Here is a 21,725-nt window from a genome sequence, read left to right as displayed (position 1 = left end):
ATGAGGCTCTAAGACCGATCGACTTCGCAAAACATCCAACTTACATACTTAGTTGTTTGGGTATATACCACATACGAACATAATCATTGGGAAATAACTAGGCCCAGCCCAGCTTAATTTTATCCAGTCATAAATCATTCAAAGGACACAAGCGCCCATCTCAAGCCCGTCGTATAGAATCCTTATCAATCCTAGCCGAGTTCCTTGCGGAATGAATCTCCCAATCAGAAGTAATCTTAATCTGACCATGACACCATTCCGACAACTTCTTGGCCATCGGAGGCTGCGTGACAGTAACAAGGGGTATCTCCGGCCCTTCCATTTGTGTGCCTGATATGACGGTCGTTTTATAGTAGCCCGATGACCTATATCCGTAGGTCTCACCGTCTGATGGAGAGAATATTGTTGTTCCGAACATTCGTTGAATGGATGGTGGTAGGATTGGAAGACAGGCAACGATGATGCCTAATAGAGGAACGACGCATGAGAGAAGGGATTTTCGTGCCGAGCCGAAGGTTTCGTCATCTGGATTGAGGTCGAATTCGGCTTTTATGCGAATTACCGTTGCTGTAATGATACTATCGATTATGTTAGACTCGCGTGCCTTTCATAATTAAGGATTGGGCTTCTCACATAATTCCAAGGAGGTACACGGCTCCCATTGATAGCCTCCGGGCTTTCGATAGTTGCATGTGTGATAGGATTGGAATGGGTAGAATGAGGATCAATGCCTCGAGAATGGCTTCGCTCACAGTGGAACCCAAGTGTAGCATTTTGCGATTACCGCAATGACCGCTCAGATCTGTCATCCAGAATTTCTCAGCTGGTGTGCAGAAAAATGCAGTTGCAAACAAACTTCCGATCCAGAGGGCTGAGCAGAGAGCCATAGTTGTATATGTCATCCACACAACGACTCGATGTTGAAACTGGCGTAGGTAATAATGTAGAATTGACAACTGAATCAGGGCCACAACTATAATCCATAGAAGATCACCAGCATATGTGAGCTGAAAAGTCAGCTTAATCCACTGGAAAGCCCATGTAATGACTATTCTTACCTTGTCAAAGCGAACAAATATTTCAGCCCCTCCAAGCCGAGTCACCTCAGTGGCATGCAAGCCCAAGCCGCACATCAAAACCAGCAAAAGCTCAACTATATAGCGGCCCACCATAACAATCTAAAACGAACATCAGCACATATTACCCCAGTGAAATGGCTCAACTTCAAAGTGTAGCACAAAACAAATCCTTACCAAGGAAACCAGAATCAACCAGTCATTCCATTGCCACGAAACACCCAATAGCCGCCTCGACCATAATCTCAAAGCAACAACGACGATCCCCCCACACAAGAAAATCGTCTGAATAGCGATATCCGCCTTACCCAGCCAGTTATGGCCAAGAGTATGAAGAGTACCCGACGAAGGCGACATCAGGAAACTAGAATCCGAAGCTCACTAATTAGCGTAGGGCGCAGGCATAATCATATAGCCGACAAGATGAATGACCCGAGCAAGACCAGGAGGGGCCAATATGAGAGCGTGGCCCCGCGCATTAAAGTACGTAGACTAAGTGGGCCAAGGGCAAGTTTCGAGTAGCACGATACCGGGCGAACCCTGCATCAAGGCAATGGCGAATGGCCGGGGAGATAGTGTAGAGAATGGCCATGATCAGCAGCTAGGGCACAAAGCGAGATTAATTTACGGTTGACAAGCCATATTCAAAGACAGTCATTGGATGAGAAGTATATTTCCAGAGCCAAGAAAGAAAAAGCCCACAGGTTTAAGTGTGTCGTGTTACATAGAGCGGGAACCGGCCGTTGGCGTGTACTCCACTTTTGCCGAGAACACTCTATCTCTAACAGGGACGTTTCATGATCTCACACCGATATTAGTGGAGATTGGCATTGTATCATTATTGTCCAGTCACATCGCTTGTCTCATGTGTGACTCGGTTCGAGGCTGATCCAGATTCAACCCTAGCCTGTGACTTGGTTTTCGCTGTTCTAAATCTGTCTTTGAATCTGGGGCTGAAGGCTAATGGGTTTAGGTACAGGGTTGTGGAGCCGGCTTATGGTGCTTGAGCATCAAAAGATGAAACATGCATGCCTGCCCAAATCACAAGGCTTGAATGTCAGCTGGCAGGAATGGCCTTAAAATGACTACATACAAAGACGACGGAGTACAGGGTAGGTGTTACGTAGGCGCGAATAGTGGATTTAACGGGCATCACAGGCGACGATCCACTTAACCCACATGGAACCGAGAGGTTGCAAACAATTCCCGAGCTCAAGGTCTAGCCTGTTGCGCTTGGGTCGCCTGAAAGTCGCAAATTCGAGTTTGATGTTTGGGATTCAGATGATACGAGGTACCACGGTCTCACATGGTGCAAGAGATTGGAGCCGAAACCTAGATTGTTTGGAGCTTAATTTCTGCATTAGGATAATATGCCGGTCGAGGATCACGCGATAGCTAGAACTCGATGTCAAGAATGACCTCACGCACTCATTTCCGACGTCATGTTAATGAGACAATGGATTGGATAGGTTTTGGCCCGTGACGTCCGTCGGCTAGCTCGTTAAATGATACGTAATTAAATTAGACTAGGAACCTAGTCCTTTAGTTTATAAGCTATATCGTAGGATTTTCACCTCATCTCCGCTCCCCCAAAATACACATTTCATGTCATAATCAATGCTAATTGACTTGAGTGTTGACGGCCCACATCCAATCAGGTGCTCTTCTTCTGAGCATCACGCTCGGCCTTACGCAAAGCACGCTTACGAATGCTCTCGTGCATCGTCTTGTTCTGTCCAAGCACGAACTTGTTCATGGGGCCCGCAACAGAAGTTAGGAACCAAGCCATGAGACCGTGGCTCCAGTATGGCGAGGAGCTGTAGGCGTAGGCGGACGAGCCACCGTGGCGGCCGATCTTCGAGAGGACGGAGCGAACAAAAGCGCGGGGAGTAGGGATAGAGGCCGACGCACGACGGACCTTGGACATGGCGGAGGTAATCAGGTAAGCCTGGACAAGCTCGACGTCGATGCCGTGGGGAGCGAGCTCGGCACCCAGGGCGGTGGACCACTGCTGGAGGAAAGCCTTGCTACCGGAGTAAGTGGCGAGCAGGGGAGTAGGAAGGAGACCACCGAATGAGCCCATGGTGAGGACGAGACCGCGGTGACGCTGGATCATGCCGGGGACGACGAGCTGGGTGACACGCAGGGTACCGGTGCAGTTGATGGTGATAATATCGTTCATCTCAGAGGCCGGGGTCTGGGCGAAGGGAACGGGGATAGAGTGGCTCTGACCAACGTTGTTCACGAGGATAGACACATCCAGATCGGAAACGAGCTTGCCCAGCGCGGCGTAGTCCTCATCGGCGTTCTGGGAGAAGTCCATGGCCAGGGTCTTGGTCTGCACGGCGGGGAACTGCTTGGTGATTTCCTCACCCAGGGCGATCAACTTGGACTCGGTCCGGGATACAAGCACAATGTTGAACTTGGCACGCGCCAGTTGCAGCGCGAACTCTTTGCCCAGGCCATCGGAGGCACCGGTGACAACAGCCCAGCTACCAGGGGGCCCGAAGGAGCGGAGCTATCGTATCTTATTAGCTTTTACCCAAGATCGTAGCGGATGGGATTGAAGACGTACCGGTTTACCCGGAAGCACGAAGAGGCTCAGAAGCACTCGCACGAAAGTCCAGACCTTGCAGGCAATGGCCAGCCCACCAGTTGCAAGAAGCAACAAGGCACCGACGGTCGGTAGACCGGCGGGCAGATGAGCAGGCCATTGCGAGAGGCACTCGATGTGCTTTGACAGGTTCAGATCCATGGTGTATGAAAATGAAGTTTGTTGAGGGGGAAATTGGAGGATAAGCAGATTAAAAAAAAGATTAGGTGCAGCTTGTTGGGGAAGATCAACGCCAAGACCCGAACCTAAACATCCTCGGTTTGCTGGCAATTCACAAGCAGAATTCCTTCTTCAATCCCACCAAATATTCCAATTATGTCTGAACTATTGGCGCCAGTGCTTGCTTACTTGCCCCCCTTCGAGGGTATCCTGCCCAAATGGCTCGTCTTCGTAAGTTCCCAGGTTCCTTCCCCTTTACTTCTGCTAACCACAATCCAGGTGTCCGCCGTCTCCGCCCTCAATAGTTTGCAGGCCTACACCTCAGCCAATTACACATCGAAACTTTACACCAATGGTGCCATTGCCTGTGAACCTCTGTCCGGCCGTCTCTTCGGTACCTGGACCTTCCTCTCCGCCGTCATTCGCATGACCGCTGCCTACAACATCGACAACCCCATCGCGTACGATCTTGCGATCTGGACTTATGCTATTGCTCTGACTCACTTTGTCGGAGAGCTGGTCTTTGGTAACGCCTCGCTGAAGGGTCGCTTCCTTAGCCCCTTGATCGTGGCTTCATCCTCGATAGCTTGGATGTTGACCCAGCGTGATGCGTACCTGGCTTAAATGAATAGGGGGGAACTGTGCACTAGTCTGCCGTCAGACAGGCACCAATGGCATATGTGTTGATAAAATCGACACGAGACACTTCTTATAGCGACATAGATCGCCGAACGATACCCGTTGTCAAAGTATGATGTTATAATTCTATAGATTCTCGGGCTCCCAACAACATAATGGGTTCAATGCAAAAACATGCAAAATACTACTACTCCGACTACCTGATATTCACAATTCTACTGAGATCACTTTACTCCAAGTTTTTGCGGTATAATTCACCACCGCAATCGCGTAACCGAGCAGCAGCCTGCTCCGGTGTGATATCACGCTGGGGCTCAGCCATAAGCTCAAAGCTATATCAAAGTCAGTCGTGTGAATGGAATGAAGAGACAAGAAAGAAACGTACCCGACGAGGAACTTGCGCACAGTAGCGCTGCGCAGAAGCGGCGGGTAAAAGTGGAAGTGCAGATAAGAAGCCTCAATTTCCTCAGCAGTACCATCAAGCGGCGCCTGGTGAATACCCATGCTGTACGGGAAATGGGTTTCGAAGAGGTTGTCATAGCGACGCGTGATCTCGGCAATAGCTTCAGCCAGAAGTGTGGTATCGGATTCGCTCAGATCGACCAGCGCACGCTTGTGTGTTCGACTGATGATCATGGTCTCGAAGGGCCAGGTCGCCCACCACGGAACAACCACAACAAACATCTCATTCTCGAAGACTACGCGCTCCTGCTTCAGGCTCTCCAGCGCGGCATAGTCCTCCAGCATGTGGGCACCGCCGTGCTCGTGGCGGTACCGGCGCAGTTGCTCCAGCTCGGCAGCGGGTTCTTCGGGCAGGTTGCTAGTAGTCCAGACCTGGCCGTGAGGATGAGGGTTCGAGCAACCCATGGCAGCGCCCTTATTTTCAAAGATCTGCATGTAGCGGTACTGCTCCTTGGGCTTGGTGACGTTTGCATGCGGCGCGGTGGGCGCGATGTGGGTGGGAGGGGCATTCTGCGCTAGTGGCGAGGTGGGCGAGAGGTGGGCGGCGTAGATCTCGGTCCAGGCATTGATGACTGGGACGATCTCGATGGGAGCCAGGTCGGCCAGGGTGAGGTTATGGGAGGGTGAGAATGTGAGCACGTAACACTTTCCCGTCACGGGCTCCGCCTTGAGGAACCGCGATTCGAGATCTGCGGGGGGTCAGCGCGAAGTTACGAAAAAAGATATTTGAAACCTACCATTTCCGTTGTTGCCATCATAGGCGGCCTGTTCTTCCTTGACGGCGCTGTAGTCGTTCACAAATACGAAAGTGCTGTCGTACTTGGGGTTGACGTCACCCTGTGCGCGCTGGTTTCCAGGGCACAGATAGCACTTGGGGTCATAGGAAGGCAGAGTAGTCTTGGAAGCACTCTCCTGCGCGCCTCTGTCGATCAAAGGAAAAAAAATATCGTCAGCAAGTTTGCAGCGTTACACAATGGCTAGGAATGGAAACACACTGCCAGGGCCGCTTGGTTCGGTGGGGAGAGACCAAAACATGGGATCCGCGAAGGGGATTGAATCTCCGGTGGGAGATATCATCAAGAACGTTCTCCATTTTGCGAAGAAAAAAGAACTGGTTACAGAGAGAGTACCTTGGAAGAAAGAGATTGGCAAGAGAGAGGGGGAATACATAAGGAAGCGACTCGGCAAGGGTCTGTGGCCTCCGGCGGGGTTGGACGTGGGGACGTGGAGTCTCTCCGGATAAATAAAAAATGTTACCGCACTCTCTACGGATATCAATATTTGGAGTTTCTACATGATATTGATATTGGTCGAATCCTGCAAATTATGCGACCATTATCCAGATAGATTCGGATCTACCCGAGGCCATTGGCAGGAGGTTACACCAGAGTATGGGGATTGTATGTAGGAAGAACCCGATTTAGCGTGGATATCAAGTCTCGGTGAACGGGATAGGAATTCGGGATCCCGCACTCGGCAAGACTGGGGTTTTAGCGTCACTGAATCCAATTTTATACAGATGCATTGTGGATCCTGGGCTAATTGTAGTCATCCACAGTCTTCAATGCGCCCATATTTTGACATCTGTACGTCTATCTTGTTCCTCTCCTGTGCGTGGTCAAATCGGGGATAGAGCTGACGTCATCATCTCCTGATTTGTCTCCTGATATTTCCTTATCGATAACGACATCCCGATTCAGTTCACACGTTGAAGACAGGATTTAAGAGACCGTTCATGCAATCTTGAGCTCTTATACTCTGTTGACTTCTTGTAAAACTAGTTCTAAGACTACCGATCATAATGACTTCCTCAAAAGAACCGCTTTCACCCTTGTCGCTTTCTAGAGAGCGCCCTCCGCGCACGATGAACGATCTCCCACCCGAGGTAAGAGTGATGAGGTATATGCCTACGGGCTAATATTAATGGAACTTCAGATCATCTGGAATATTTTGGAGTATCTCTCAACGAAGCACCTCAATGCTATTACCTCTGTCTCACAAAGTTTCCGAGCAATTGTCACGACAATACTTGAGTACCGCCTACACCATTTTCTCAAACGCGAATACGATAGTGTTTACCTGCGCGTGGGCTGGTACACACCAATGAGAGAGAAGAAGGGGGTCATTACATGGGCCCACCAGGGGACTGTGGCTCTCGTGGATGAAAAGAATCCGTGTGATTCACTGATGCCCTGTGTCAGGCAATCAGCATCTGTTCAAGAGCCGACACAGGCCCAGGAAAATGCCTGGTACTCAATTTTCCACCCGGCTGGTCCCCGGGGAGATCCCTGGTTCCGACCAGGTACATTATGGTGGTCTGATGAGGATGGCATGGACGGTTACACGACTAACTTGAGAAACTACTGTGAAGATGATAGAGACCTCGGAGAAGAGGTTACACTGGAAAGCTACGAAGACTTTGTTCAGTTTCGACTCAGGATGTATTTGGCCGAGCGGACTGGCCCCTACAAGGCGTTTAAGATCGAGAACAAAATGATCAGAATCCCCAAAGAGTTTTTAAGCCAATCGAATGACAAAGGCCGACATATCGGTGATCCGGAGGCTCAGGATAACCCTGAGCTATTCTGGGTCGACAGCCAGAAGACAATTGGCCTTCAGGTGATGGTCACACAAGATCAGGAGAATTACGGATATGAGGACTGCACTGGAACAGTCAAATACTATGTGAGCCTGTCGGGTAAGTCTTGACGTTTCTCTTCCTCACAGGGACTGGAAGCTGACTACACCAGCATTGTGGATCCGGACCCTCAGGCTCCTACAAGAAGATGAGGTAGCTGAGAAGCATGCTAAAGACGGACACCCACCAATAACAATCCTTACTGCGCGATGAGTGCCGGTTAGTATCTCTAGACGGGTTGGAAAGAGCTCGTGAAGAAACCAGATGGATGGAACATCTCTTCGACGAATAAATAATGAAGCATAGCGGGCGATTGGCGTGTTTATGGGTAGTAGGTTTGCATATTATAGTTACGCATCACCGAGTTTCTTGCAGTAAAATAGTGGAACTCAGAATAAATTGCCATGAAAAATTGGAGGTATAGTCTCAGGTCAATCTCAACATGCTCAGTAGAACAAAACATGCCTACACCAGTAGGCGACCATCGTGACGATCGGGTTTAGCCGTCAAACTCCACGTCTCCGCTTCAACTGCACCTGTCAATGCAGGTGCGCAAGTGGAGAAATTCCAGAATAATCGGATGCATCAATTGGCATTGTCCTTCATTCCTGGGTTTCTCCTACATAATTGCCCCTTATGTGGTCATTCCACGACTCCTGTCACCACGAACAACAAATCTCGGGAAGCCGTGCATAAAATCTCTGTGGCGCCCGGGCCGAAAACATGGCCTTCCAACGCTTCGAGACAGCCAAGGCTCCACTGAAAACTTTGCGCACTCCACTCGTAGTGGATACATAATGACCAATGAAAAGTCTCGATATACTTCTGGTCTCCCTCGAAGCCATCTACAGTAGCTTCAATCCTGAATATAGTAGGGACATTGATTACAGCAATCTGAAACACATAAATTAAAATGCGCACGTATCATCCACAGAGTTTCGTAAATAAGAGGGGCGGGGCGGAAACGGATTCACTTGAGGAAGAGTCTCAGTTCTCATCGATCAATCAGCTTTTGGAAATAATCGAATATCACCTTACCAGACCAATAAGAGCCTGAAGCACAATGCAGCGAAATAATTAATTATGAGATGCAATGGAATACAAAAGCTAGGTACAGATATAATCTAAACCATTTGCCATCCTTCAGCGACCAAATCATCCAGGTGGGCGCTTAAACAATTGGTTCCGTCAAATAGATGAAAGAAGCCGCCAACTCCGCCTGTATCGCAATTCACAATAGGTGCGTCACATATGCCCTTCGATACAGCGCTGTTGATAACCCCAAACAAAGAATTGATAGTATAGGCCCACCAATTCCTGCAATCAATTGGTGGATCTCCTGCATCAATATCAAACCAGTGGTAACGACCTTGCGACCAAAGCGTAGGACGAGCTCCCGTGCGGGCTTCATGCCTCGCAGGCTGATCAGTAAGTCAGACTTGATCAGCTCTCTTGCTGTAGGCTGCAGCGGCTTTTATATCCACATAAGTGGCAATTTGCGCAATATGGCTGGCCAGGCACGCGGAAACATCCATCAAATGATCCGACGCCACGCTGGCAATGTGTGCATCTATGGTATTTTCCAACAGTAGCCCGGTTGACTGGGCTAGGAGTGCCTCAGCACTGCACTTTTTCTGGGAAATAAAGCCATCAAATTTGATTCTAGTCCACGGCAGATTTCTTTTTTTAGTGTAGCCTGGTGGTCGAAGTGTTGGCTCGCGAAGAAGAGGTAGGACACTGTTGTCAGTGGTGATTCAGCTCATATTGTCCTGAAGCTCTCTGACGTACCGTAAATTTGGTGCGACTTGAAGAAATTGGAACAGTTGTATTGGAGTGTTGATACCCCTTAGGAGAGAGCTGAAAGTGGAGGTGAGGTGAGTATTGGAAGAGAACAAAAACCATTATTCCTTCACATTCCCCTTCACGTTCTCCTTCACGTTCTAACAACCGAGATAGAGATGATACGATAGAAGACTCCACCTTGGTAGTAGCCTGCGTGAATCTGCGAAAAGCTCCGAATTAACAATAGACGAAACCGCAAACGCGGCCGACCAAGTCACGGTATATAAGTGTGATCTTAAGACCCCCTCAATATGTCTTTAGTCCTATCCCCAGTCTGCCATACAAAAGATTACTAGTGAAATAGATTCAACGAAGTGGCCTAATGGTGTTTTCAATCAGGCGTTAATATGGTCCGCTTAATCCTCCGGAACTACTAAGTCATTATATTATATCATTTTTTTGGATACCAGACATTGCTTGTGCCTTGTGGGCTGGCAACTAGAATAGGCTGGTCTGAAGGCCTACTCACGATGGGAGAAAATCGCCGAAGAAGGCATGATGCGGACAGCGGACAAGGTTTCGCAAATTGAGCGAGAAACAGGTAAAGCCAGTCTTTAAGCCATGCGATTCACGCTTAGAACGTATTTTGAATACATGCTTAATCATATACAGATTAGGGCATTCGGCACCCAGTGCCGGGGGCATAACTCCTGAGCCAATGAGAAACGAGATTCACGGAAAAGCGTTTACCAATCTAGGAAAATACCGAGGCTCCCGGTTATATGTGGGTCTTTGATTAAAAGTCATTATGCTGATGGTGGCAATTATCACAATTTTTATTTTCATGTTAAAGGCTTCATCTGACCTGATCTGCATCCATTTTGATCGCTTAAGCTAGGCTGATCGACAAGATTCATACCTGGTGGAACGGCGATCAGCAATCAGCGAAGAACTGCGCCAGACAAGCTTCTCCTGACAATGACAGCTCTCAATGGGGGCGAGGTGTCGCTACCCTCCAAGATTCCCTTCTGGCGCTTAATATTCGATCAGAAGGTGATCACCGAAGAAGTAGCCCGATACTCCTACGCGGGTTCTGGCACTGAAGATGATCCTTACGCCGTCGTCTGGATCCCGAATGATCCTCGCAACCCGATGAACTTCCGCCCCGTCAAGAAATGGGCAATCACAATTCTTGTCTCATTCGTTACCCTCGCAGTCGCCTTGGTATCATCTGCATACTCAGGTGGAATGAGCCAGATCATCGAGGCTTTCGGTGTGGAAGAAGAAATTGTCATCCTTGGAGTATCGCTCTTTGTCTTGGGATTTGCCATCGGTCCTCTGATCTGGGCACCGCTCAGTGAGATGTTCGGTCGTCGCCATATCTTCACTATCAGTTTTGCATTCCTGACGGCTTTCAACGCAGGTGCCGCAGGATCCAAAAACATCGAGACTCTCATCATCCTCCGTTTCTTGGCTGGCTGCTTCGGGTCTTCGCCATTTGGAAATGGAGGCGGTACCATTGCGGACATGTTCCCGGCTGCGCAGCGTGGTATTGCGATTAGCTTCTTCGCTGCGGCGCCTTTCTTGGGTCCCACTATTGGCCCGATCATTGGAGGCTTCCTTGCTACTGGAGCAGGCTGGCGCTGGGTCGAGGGATTCCTCGCTGCTTTCTCGGGAGTGCTTTGGCTATGCGTTATCTTCCTGCTTCCAGAGACCTACGCCCCGGTTCTTCTCCGTCGCCGAGCTGCCAAGCTCTCTGAGATGACCGGACAGGTATACCGCAGCAAGCTCGATATTGAGCGTGGGCCTTTGCCAATGGGCAAGACACTCAAAACTGCCCTCTCGCGTCCATGGATCCTCTTATTCCGTGAGCCTATCGTGCTTCTCTGCTCGATCTATATGGCGATTATCTACGGAACGCTCTATATGCTTTTCGCCGCTTACCCGATCGTGTTCCAGGAAGTTCGCGGCTGGAGCGAAGGCATAGGCGGTCTTGCTTTCCTGGGCATTCTAGTCGGAATGCTCTGCGCCCTTGCCTACACCTTCCCAGAAAATAAGCGCTACGCAAAGAAATGCGCCGAAACAACCGACAGACTCGCACCAGAACTCCGACTCCCTCCTAGCATGGTTGGTAGCATTGCCCTCCCAATTGGACTCTTCTGGTTCGCCTGGACCAACTCTCCCAGTATCCACTGGATGGTATCTATCGCAGCCGGTGCCCCCTTCGGATTCGGCATGGTCCTCGTCTTCCTGAGTGTGTTCAACTACCTCATCGACTCATACACAATCTTCGCTGCCTCGGTGTTAGCCGCCAACTCAGCGCTCCGTTCCCTATTGGGTATGGCCTTCCCACTTTTCACAACATACATGTATGAAAATCTGGGTATCCACTGGGCGTCTTCTATCCCTGCATTCCTGGCTCTGGCCTGTGTGCCATTCCCATTCGTCTTCTATAAATACGGAGCTCAGATTCGCCAGCGCTGCACCTTTGCTGCTGAGGCGGATGCATTCATGCGCAGACTTGCTGAGAAGAACCAGGCAGCGCCGCAGACGAAGGAAGAAGAGAAAGGGACAGAGGCTGCCCAAGAGGCGGATATCGCCGACGATAGCGATACTGAGACAGTGTCTACTGTCCCATCGCGTATAAGCATTGGCCGACGCATGTCTCGCGCTTCGCGGGCTTCTCGCCAATCTGGACGATCATTGCATCGTGTTGCGACTGCGACGCAGTATGAGGAAAACCCTTATGACCTGGACTTGGTCAATACCCGACAGTCGGCCATCAGTGGCCATGGTCACACCAAAAATTGAAGGATGAGTTCGTGATATTCGAATATCACCCTGGTGATCAAGGAACCAGCACCAGCAAAATAGTAGGCTGCGTGCGATCATTTAATGCTTAAATAATTGTTTCTTCATATACCCAACAATAGAATAATTGCTTTTTCGTGATACTGTGGTACGAGGATGAGTGAACGATGTCTCAAGAAATCTAGAAAAGTGCAATAATCCACGTTAATTAGACCCCAGTGAAGAAGTACGTGATCCAAGAAAGTTGCAATATTCAGTACAGATATGCTGCATCATGGCAATTGGCATTACATAGAGAAGATTGACATCACTTTACAATCAAATTCTCTCTAGGAAACCGAAATCTGTCTTCAGCAACTATGAATGCCATAAGGGCCATATGAGATCCTAGCCACCCAAGTTTATTCAGATTCCCTCTTCTTCCCTTCATCCACCCACAGTCGACAACCATCACCTCCCTCGATGCGGACCGGAGTCACCTCGCAGTAAAGTCTCAAAGACTTTATTTGCCAGGGCATTGAGTTCGGGCATCCCAGTGCTGTCCACAGATGGCTCCATCGCCACCACCTTCACCCGTGCACTGCAAAACTATCAGCCTCTGATATAAAAAACATTTTACCCACTTATACGATGATAAGATTATTCAAACAGGTGCTCTTACTTTGCCGTCCTCGCACTCCCTGTCAACTTTTGTTAATACCTATTGCTATATGTATCAGGACGGGCACTTACCTGTTGGTTCCCGCAATTTTGCAGGAGTTACCGTTGCATTCCTACATTTCATTTGTTATTATTAGAGGACTTATAGCATGGAGATACTATTGAGACAGTAAACATACACCGCAAGTGACCCAGCCGTTAGGACATGTTTATTTCGCGGCAGCAGTGCTGTCCTTGTTGGGGGAAGGGGCAGCAACACCAAGGGTAGCGCCGAAGGCCACAAGAGCAAGAGTGAGGTTGGAGAGCTGCATGTTGAAAGATTTGAATGTTTGTTTGCTTGTTGATATTTTTTGAGTCTTGGAGACTTGCTGAACAGAGTACTGATATTGATGAGAATGATCAAGACGGATTGCTGGAGCGAAAGCCCCTCTTTATAGTCGAGATCTGGAGGAATTTCTCGCTAGGTCTCCAGCTCCTTGTAGCGACGGAACGCCTTGTGACCTCACTGGTGAGAGCCTTATTGTTAAATTTCTCCATTCATGGCCTCATGCCGCAGAGCGTTGAGTGTTGGTCCAGCACATGAGTGGGATTCTCGCATGTAGGTAGTATGGTGTATTGTCCAGCCTGAATTTGGCCAACACAAGTATATGAATAGGGCAGGCACAGCTGTCGATCCTATGTCTTATGATTGAATTATCTTTCTAATTTGATCCTCTATGGTTACCAGACATCACACAAATCCACTTTGCAAGGCCCCCAGGAGCCAGCAACGAAGCCACCATAGGCTTTGAAGATAACCTTAGGAATACAGCTCTTAGACCTCACCAAAACAATAACCTCTTCTCATTAAGCTACTCTTATGGTAGTCTCCATTGAGGCAAGCAGTAACAAGTCTTCTTTTGATGAATACACAATCGTATCTATTTCATGACAGACAATGAGGGCAAACGTGCATCGCCCGATCTTTTTAGCAGTTGAATTAGAGCTGCCATTCCTTTGCTGAAATCCTGCCTCAGCATAGTTGGTTCCCCCTCACGGGTTGCCTGAGACCCACCCGGGCAGTTAGGATTCAGCCACCCGTTATGGTTATCTTCACTGCGCATTATAGAGCTTGCTTGAACCGCACTACACTGGAGTCTTTGAGATTGTGACCTGGGGTCTGAATATAGCTATTTTTGGACAACTGTCCAAAACAATCGGCCAATTTACCTCGTCAATAAAGGTATACCTGATCTAGAGTTAGAATGGGTCGACCTGGGGTTCCTTTGTGGCAGGGCGGTCATGAATGGCCCAGGTGCATGATGAGGCCCGCTGGGGCTATGAACTTTGTAAAGCTACTAAAAATCAAAAAAAAAAAAACGCCTCAAAAAGGAAAAAAATCACTCATTATTGAGTACCACGAGGTGTTGCAATGGACAAGGCTGTGACTAACATGCAGCCTTTGCCAAGGCTAAATGCAGGTCTAAGAAACTTCGCTCGAGAACAATCGGGACAATATCGAAGACTTCAAGATGTTTAATCTGAAAATTCCAAGAGAGAAGACGAGGACAGCCTCTCCAGACGTGAAGAAACTCTCAGTGGAGGCTGATCAAGCAAATGTAACTTCAGAGTCCCCCGCCTTGTGAAGATTCAAAAGGACAGTGAAGAGACGTGGTCAAAGGCTAGCGAGCCTTGGATTTCAATGCGGCGTCAAGGCTGGACATGTGAAATGAGCCTGCTTGGTGATACACATCATACTTGGCCCCCGATCCACTAATGGGGACCAAGGTCACATTAGACCTAGTGATCGACGCAGCCATGCCACCCCCAAGTTGGTCCTCCACCAAGGTGGGGAGCCGTGGGGGAGTCGGGGTCTACAAAGCATTCGTTTGAAGAACTATTCTCAGTGGAACCACACGTGAGTAAGGAGCCATACTTGCTTACATTCCCCTCCACCCTCTTGTTAATAATATTTGGAGAGAAAAGAAGACAGAAAAACATTAAACCAAAAAAGAGCCAGAATAATAATACCTTCAATTATGACAGCGAGACACAATATACAGTCTTGAAGAATTCATTTTTTGATCGGGTATTGCAGTAAACATCTTATTGCGGGAGCCCGATTTCCTGATCACTCATCAGACCCACAGCCTCGGCCCATCTCCACCTCGGGCCACGCGCCGTTATATACGAACAACCCCCGTTACAAATGCGCCAGTGATTGCACCATCACCAGTGCCTGCCCAAAGAACCAATAAGCGCCAGAAAATCAACGAAAATGACAGCCAAGATAGACGCGTACATCGACTGCGGTAGGTCCCCACCAGAAAAGGGGAGCAATGCCTCATGCGCATGCATACATCTCAGAGCCGGTGCAATGCTAATTTAACTACGCTACTAGTCTCGCCGTACTCATACTTCGCAGCACTCTACTTACGGCGGAATCGGAAGGCACTAGAGTCGCATGGAGTGGAAGTCGAGTGCGTGGCATTACACTTCTTCCAGGGTATAAAATGACGTTCTAATTTCGATGCAGGCTTCATCCGATCTTCTTAGGAGGTGTCAATGTTGCCTCTGGTATCAATCAATCAATGTCTAATATCTCAATATTCCTTCTCCGCTAACCGATCTTATTCAGGCAATAAACCTCCTTGGACATTGCCGGCCAAAGCGGCATATGGCAAATTCGACATGCAACGGGCATGCAACTACTTCGGCACTTCACAAAACAAGACTCCGGATTTCTTCCCCATTCTCTCAATCATGGTAAATAATAATTCCCTTGGTCAAGTTCTTGGTACCAAATATGTATCAATGGATAATTACTCACAAAATCCAGCCCCAACGCTGCTTGATCTATATCAAAAACAACCATAGTCGCGAACTATTCGAAAAGACATTTCTCTCCCTGTCAGAGTGGATGTATCAAAAGAACATCGACGTTAGCAAGCCTGAGAACTTGGCGAAACTTCTACAAAGCCACGGGTTCTCCGATGAGGATATCAAGAAGATTCTAGCCGCGGCGTCGAGTCCGGAGTATAAGCAAGCGCTTACGGATAACACGCAGAAAGCGCTTGATTTGGGCGCTTACGGGGCGCCTTGGTTTTGGGTGAGAAACTCGGAGGGCAAGGAGGAGCCTTTCTTTGGGAGTGATCGGTATGTGGGCAGAAAATCTTACTCTATGATCTTGTTTTGTTTTGGTTCGAAGGGACTAACTTTCGCTAGGTTTGCGTATATGTGGCAGTACCTGGGCTTGCCGTTCCAGGATATCGCTATCATCGAGAAGGAGAAGGCGAAACTGTGAGTCAGTTCAACTGACATGTATGAGAGTGACGACGTCAAGGGTGAGTGCGGGAAGGGAAGTATGGGACAGAAGTGCACCGTGCGGAACGACCGGGCCGTGCGAGCCGCAACTCTGGTCACGGCGGTTTACGGAGGGCGTCGCTTAACAATTATCGTTGCCGAAGACAAGAAACACGTAATATATTGATAAACACGATTGAGTCTCCTCGTGGACCAATAGTATAAAGACCTAGACCTCAGCCTCTCATGTAATTGTGATCTCAAGTTCATGCAACTCGGAAGCCCGGCTAAGAACTAAGCCCGTTCCAACTTATCTCCATTACCCCACGTCTGCCCCACGTTCGAAGCTTGGATTTAAAGACCGGCCATTCACCTCAATTATTGATATTTTTTTCTGCATAAACAACTCAATCGCAATCTACACAATGTCTGGAACTAACGTCACCTTCATTGGCCTCGGCAACATGGGCCGGGTAAGTAACCAGCACTCCACGCATAGCTCATCCATACTCCAGAGCTAACAAAAACCACAGGGCATGAGCACCAACATCGCCAAAAAAGGCCCCCAAGCAAGCTTAACTCTCTACAACCGCACAACCGCCCGCGCAACCGCCCACGCCGCCACACTAGAAGGCAATGTGAAAGTAGCAAGCACACTCCCCGAAGCCGTGAAGGACGCCGACATAATCTTCATCTGCGTCGGCGACGACGCAGCCCTCGACTCCATCACAACCGGCGTCCTGGCTGACACTTCAATCGACTTCTCCAACAAGACAGTTGTCGACTGCTCAACTGTGCACCCCGATACATCCCGCCGCACAGAAGCAGCCTACGAAGCACGCGGCGCATCCTTCGTCACAAGCCCCGTCTTCGGTGCCCCGAACATGGCAGATATCGGTGCTCTGATCGTCGTGCCCGCTGGTAAACAAGCCGCCATCGCAAAGGCCCGCCCATTCTACGAGGGTGTCACAGCTGCAAAGTCGATTGACCTGTCTTCTGGGACTGGGGCTGATATTGACGTTGGACGCGCGACTACGATGAAGGTTATTGGAAATACATTCATTCTTAATACGGTCGGTGTGCTTGCTGAGGCCTTGACTGCTGCTGAGACTACGGGATTGGGCGTGGAGCCGTTGAAGGAGTGGATTGAGTTGTTTGCGCCGGGGCCGTTTGCTAAGTATGCGAACCGCATGGTGTCGGGGGATTATTATATGCGTGAGGAGCCTTTGTTTGCTGTTGATCTCGCGCGGAAGGATTTAAGACATGCTTCTGCCTTGGCTAAGGAGGGTGGACAGCGGATGCGGAATGTAGAGGTTACGGATCACTTGCTGTCTGTCGTTAAGGAGGAGAAGGGTGTGCAGGGTGATATTGCGGGTGTTTATGGTGCTGCGCGGAAGGAGGCTGGTTTGGAGTTTGGTAATCAGAAATGATCATCTGGTTGATATCGTAGTTATCTAGAGTTTTATTTTATACAGATGCAAAAATAAATTGTTTCATGTGCAATCATGGTTCAATGCCATTTCATTTCAAACTCGTCTCCCGTCTATTTGGAGAAGCCGTAGCAAAAGGTGAGTTTATGTCCACAGAAAATCATTAACTACTAATACATTTGAGTCATTCTCAAAATGACTTTGTTTTCCAATGGAATTTTGTTTTTTGTTTCCAATATGGCGAGAAGCTTACTCCTCCTCGGTGATCTCAGCATCGTGGTGCTGGTTCTCACCGACACCACCCTCAGTAGCCTTGGGCTCGTGAGGAGCGTGGATGTCGGCAATGATGCCCTCGGGAGCAACCCAGCTGGAGGACTTCCAGGGCTTGACGTGCAGGACGTACATAGTGTCAACCTCCTCAAGAGTGCGACCCTGGGTCTCGTTGACAAAGAAGAAGACAACGAGGATAGCAGCGAAGCAGCAGGCGGCGAAGACGTAACCGTATTGGTAGTCAATGGCGCTGGAGATGAAGGGGGTGAAGAAGGAGATGAGGAAGTTCCAGGTCCAGTTGGCGGCAGTGGCAACACCCATGCAGGTAGCACGGTAGCGGAAGGGGTACATCTCACCACAGATGGCCCAGACAATAGGACCCCAGGTGGTGGCGAAACCGACGATGAAGAAGCAGGTGAAGACAATCATGACAACACCAGCACTGTGGGCGGAGGGAGTGGCCGAGAGAATCTCGTGACCAACGGAAGCCCAAATCAGGAAGCAGATGAACATCCAGGCGGCACCGATCATCAGACACTTACGGCGACCATAGTGCTCGACAATGTACAGACCGGGCAGAGTCATACCGAAGTTGACAGCACCCAGAATGATGGAGGTGACGTAGGAGTTGCTGAGACCGACACCAGCGAAGATAGAGGTACCGTAGTAGAAGATGAAGTTGGCACCGGTCAGCTGCTGCAGGGACTGCAGAGCAATACCAAGCATGGTACGGTGGAACATGCGGGGACCGGTGAGAATCTCGTGCCAGGGAGCAGTGCCGACGGCAAGCTCCTCATCAAGCTTCTGCTTCATGTCGGCCATCTCCTGAGCAACAACGCGGTGGTTGACAGGGACACCGTAGAGCTTGGCCATAACGTTGCGGGACTCCTCAACACGGCCGTGGCGGTACGAGAAACGGGGGGACTCGGGCAGGAACAGAGTGCCGACACCCAGGATAAGAGGCCAGGCGAAACCGATACCCATGGTGATACGCCACGAGGCAGTCGAGTCAATGCGGGAGGTTCCGAAGTTGACAATGTAGGAGATGAAGATACCGAAGGCGACGAACAGCTGGAAAGCACTGACCATGGCACCACGGACCTGGCGGGGAGCGGACTCAGACTGGTACATGGGGACAACGCTGGACAGGGCACCGACACCCAGACCCATGACCCAACGACCCATGGCGACCTGCACCCACTGGTCGGTACTGGCGATCTGCACAATGATACCGACCATGTTGATCAAAGCCCAGAAGGAGATGGAATACTTGCGGCCAATGCGGTCCGCAATGGGGGCAGCGACGAGGGCACCGATCATAGTTCCGATAGAGAGCTATAGAAGAAACATGGTTAGTCTTCTATACATGCTGCAGTTAGATGTATGGAAACATACCAGACCAACGATCAGACCGTTGCGGACGTTGCTGAAAGCATATTCACCAGTGGAAGCATTGTACTCCGCAAAGCGTATCTTGAAGTCGGTCATGGAGGTGAAACCAGAGATTTGACCTGAATATCATGTTAGCACTGTGACCAGCCGTTGACCAAAGCTGTCGTGAAACCTTACCAGTAGAGTAACCGAAGATGAAACCACCCATGGAGACACACAAGCCCAAGATGAATGAACGCCATGTCAAGTACTTGACAGGGCTATCATCAATCATGGTGTCATCCTTCTCGACCGTGGAGTCGGCACGAGCAGGGGTAGCAGCCTGCGAGGAGAACTGAGACTCCTGAGCCTCAGAGCTCGGCTTGAGCTTTGACATGAGGTTTCCAACGCCCATTGTGAAAAGAGACCTATCCAGGTGGTTGATGCTGGAAGGGTTTGAAGATCTCTAGAGGGATGGGAAAGAAAAAACAAACGAATCCATCCAGGAAGGGGGAAACGCCGTGAAATAAATACGGAGCCCCGTCCCCCTTGGGGTACCATGGCAGGCAAAACGGGGGCCCGGATCTCGTGTCCCACGTTTGGAATCGGAATGGGGCGGAGGAAATTTCACTCCATGGGCACATAACTCCATACTGTTTGGAGGGTTCTTGGGGTGGAGAAGGTGGAGAAAGGGAGACATTCGCGGGTTGTCCACGTGAGTTGCAAACGGGGTAGGTACAGGACTCTAGCCCTACTGTATCGCATTCATCTATCCAGTTCTCTTTGTGAAAACTAGAATGTATATTATCAGAGCATATTCTATTCAAGACGAGCATAACCAACGTTTGTTGATGTTTACGATTCCTGAATGCATGTCTGAGGTCGCATGCCAGCGTTCATAATTCGAGATTGTCTGGCATGTCACAACAATAGCCGAAGTCACTTGCCACCTTCTAGAAACCTGCGAAAAACAGTAACTGGGTCTCGGAAGAGCGAATGAGAATGTGGTTCCTGGCCGAGCAACGGATAGTGTCCGTGGGTATGACCACCAAGTTAGGGATCGGCCGATGTCGATGACGGGAGAAAAACAGAAAAGCCCTCAACACCACGTCATGATGAATAAAGGAAACTAGAGCGAGTCTCCATTACCTTCTTTACTAGATTAGTCGGTTTGGACCGAGGATGGCTAAATTGTTATACGAGCTCTGTACAAGCAAAGTCAAGTCTTACACTACTGTACAGCTACTTACACTACTGTACAGTAGCTGGAGTCACTGTCCGCCACCGAACCGTGTGGGCGCATTGAAGAAATTTTCTACGCACTATGGATGTATTCTGCAGGCAAAAGGGAAAGTTCCGAATTCAAATTTCCAGTAAAATTCCATTGCCTAGGTGTACTAAAAAAAAACCATTCTACGCTGATTTGAGTGGGTCGCCCTTGATTCTTCACTGCAAATAAGACCGACACCCGAGCCGGTCTCAGAACGACGATCGTCCAGCCAAGCTTGGCACAGTCGAGAGGGATCTATCAACACCCATCTTTCTACGTAGTGATAAAGTTTTGCCCAAAAGCTTCATAGAAATACTGGGTATGAGTCTAGGTTATATAGAAATCCCGGTGAAGCATCAAAATGATATGCATTCAAACTGAACTGATAAGAACACGGCAGCACAGACAACTGTAGCTCGGTGTATGCAGTTGAATGAAGCGGGACCCACCCGGTGAGTGGCTTCGGTCTACTCCCGCGCAGAGATTTCCGATCTGTTGAGCATTTCACGGGCCCCACCTGACGAATTCGGCACACCGAAGACCTGTCCCTGTCCCTGTCCCGAGTCCGACCGACTCGGGATCAATGCCCGCACGGGATCTGGTGCAGGAGCCTGCAAGAATCTCTGCATGTCTTGAATATCGTGAGCTTTTTGTGTTCTACAATTTATGCTGGCATTGTAGTCCATATGTGATTTCTCTCATTTTTTCTTTGTTCATTTCCCACTCAGAATAAAACCCGGCAATGCAAAACTCTGCATTCTCGGCATCCCGAGTCAGTACGGGATCGCCTTTGAAGTGGGTCAACGACGGAACCATCGTCTCAATTTTCACAGACCCACTGAGACTAATCCCCCTTCGGTGATCTACGGTGAACAGGCTAGGCAAAGTTTTGGGTCAGGCCATCTCAGACAAGTGAAAAATCCGAAATCCAAAATTGAGAAAAGGGGCTTGGTGGGACCTGCTCAAACGCTCCTTCCTAAACCACACGAGGCTCGACACGGGCCTGCAGAGGTCCAATCGGTATGATTCTGGTTATCTCCGTTGGTAATTCCCTCGCTTTCTCTACTGCTGCAGGATTTTTCGAATACTGCAGGATGTACGGAAAATAGTGGTCGGGCGGTCGCCAACATGCGTAACACGCCATTGCATACTAGCCAGAAGTACAATAATGACTGAGAAAGATACTAATGCAAACGCAATTTCCACATAAAAAATGGCATACAAACATCTAGATGCATCTAATCTACGGATACGTGGACAC

At 49.3% G+C, this 21,725-nt stretch overlaps 10 protein-coding genes across 10 annotated transcripts; 5 read left to right on the top strand and 5 right to left on the bottom strand.

Moving 5' to 3' along the window:
• Positions 1-160: 160 nt before the first annotated feature.
• On the bottom strand, positions 161-1,433 carry N7484_005010 (uncharacterized protein; the record flags this gene model as incomplete). The annotated part of the gene is made up of 4 exons (XM_057115430.1): positions 161-578; positions 634-1,007; positions 1,059-1,178; positions 1,254-1,433. The coding sequence occupies 4 exons, from the start codon at positions 1,431-1,433 to the stop codon at positions 161-163; spliced, it is 1,092 nt and encodes a 363-aa protein (XP_056975570.1).
• Positions 1,434-2,730: 1,297 nt separating this feature from the next.
• Positions 2,731-3,831, bottom strand: N7484_005009 (ketoreductase; the record flags this gene model as incomplete). Its single annotated transcript, XM_057115429.1, has 2 exons — positions 2,731-3,594; positions 3,652-3,831. The coding sequence occupies 2 exons, from the start codon at positions 3,829-3,831 to the stop codon at positions 2,731-2,733; spliced, it is 1,044 nt and encodes a 347-aa protein (XP_056975569.1).
• A 174-nt stretch (positions 3,832-4,005) lies between these two features.
• Positions 4,006-4,473, top strand: N7484_005008 (Erg28 family protein; the record flags this gene model as incomplete). The annotated part of the gene is made up of 2 exons (XM_057115428.1): positions 4,006-4,080; positions 4,129-4,473. 2 exons carry the CDS (start codon positions 4,006-4,008, stop codon positions 4,471-4,473), a joined length of 420 nt encoding a protein of 139 aa, XP_056975568.1.
• A 244-nt stretch (positions 4,474-4,717) lies between these two features.
• N7484_005007 (UDP-glucose:hexose-1-phosphate uridylyltransferase) lies at positions 4,718-6,043 on the bottom strand (the record flags this gene model as incomplete). Its single annotated transcript, XM_057115427.1, has 4 exons — positions 4,718-4,820; positions 4,874-5,639; positions 5,688-5,872; positions 5,946-6,043. The coding sequence occupies 4 exons, from the start codon at positions 6,041-6,043 to the stop codon at positions 4,718-4,720; spliced, it is 1,152 nt and encodes a 383-aa protein (XP_056975567.1).
• A 708-nt stretch (positions 6,044-6,751) lies between these two features.
• Positions 6,752-7,801, top strand: N7484_005006 (F-box protein; the record flags this gene model as incomplete). Its single annotated transcript, XM_057115426.1, has 3 exons — positions 6,752-6,835; positions 6,886-7,648; positions 7,701-7,801. 3 exons carry the CDS (start codon positions 6,752-6,754, stop codon positions 7,799-7,801), a joined length of 948 nt encoding a protein of 315 aa, XP_056975566.1.
• A 2,547-nt stretch (positions 7,802-10,348) lies between these two features.
• N7484_005005 (MFS transporter) lies at positions 10,349-12,181 on the top strand (the record flags this gene model as incomplete). The annotated part of the gene is made up of 1 exon (XM_057115425.1): positions 10,349-12,181. One exon carries the CDS (start codon positions 10,349-10,351, stop codon positions 12,179-12,181), a length of 1,833 nt encoding a protein of 610 aa, XP_056975565.1.
• Positions 12,182-12,631: 450 nt separating this feature from the next.
• Positions 12,632-13,152, bottom strand: N7484_005004 (uncharacterized protein; the record flags this gene model as incomplete). Its single annotated transcript, XM_057115424.1, has 4 exons — positions 12,632-12,769; positions 12,843-12,861; positions 12,914-12,954; positions 13,099-13,152. The coding sequence occupies 4 exons, from the start codon at positions 13,150-13,152 to the stop codon at positions 12,632-12,634; spliced, it is 252 nt and encodes an 83-aa protein (XP_056975564.1).
• A 1,946-nt stretch (positions 13,153-15,098) lies between these two features.
• On the top strand, positions 15,099-16,118 carry N7484_005003 (putative DSBA family oxidoreductase; the record flags this gene model as incomplete). Its single annotated transcript, XM_057115423.1, has 6 exons — positions 15,099-15,132; positions 15,222-15,300; positions 15,357-15,397; positions 15,459-15,586; positions 15,660-15,976; positions 16,046-16,118. Coding segments are annotated over 6 exons (672 nt in total), but the record flags the coding sequence as incomplete, so codon positions are not given.
• Positions 16,119-16,548: 430 nt separating this feature from the next.
• Positions 16,549-17,553, top strand: N7484_005002 (NAD(P)-dependent oxidoreductase; the record flags this gene model as incomplete). The annotated part of the gene is made up of 2 exons (XM_057115422.1): positions 16,549-16,596; positions 16,657-17,553. 2 exons carry the CDS (start codon positions 16,549-16,551, stop codon positions 17,551-17,553), a joined length of 945 nt encoding a protein of 314 aa, XP_056975562.1.
• A 249-nt stretch (positions 17,554-17,802) lies between these two features.
• N7484_005001 (sugar porter family MFS transporter) lies at positions 17,803-19,609 on the bottom strand (the record flags this gene model as incomplete). Its single annotated transcript, XM_057115421.1, has 3 exons — positions 17,803-19,158; positions 19,219-19,334; positions 19,393-19,609. 3 exons carry the CDS (start codon positions 19,607-19,609, stop codon positions 17,803-17,805), a joined length of 1,689 nt encoding a protein of 562 aa, XP_056975561.1.
• Positions 19,610-21,725: the final 2,116 nt, after the last annotated feature.

This window comes from Penicillium longicatenatum (genome assembly GCF_028827895.1).
Source record: "Penicillium longicatenatum strain IBT 33135 chromosome Unknown contig_2_segment0_segment0, whole genome shotgun sequence".
NCBI classification, from domain to species: Eukaryota; Fungi; Ascomycota; class Eurotiomycetes; order Eurotiales; family Aspergillaceae; genus Penicillium; species Penicillium longicatenatum.
The sequence above is the reverse complement of the archived record's forward strand: the minus strand, read 5'-3'. Positions and strand labels throughout refer to the sequence as shown.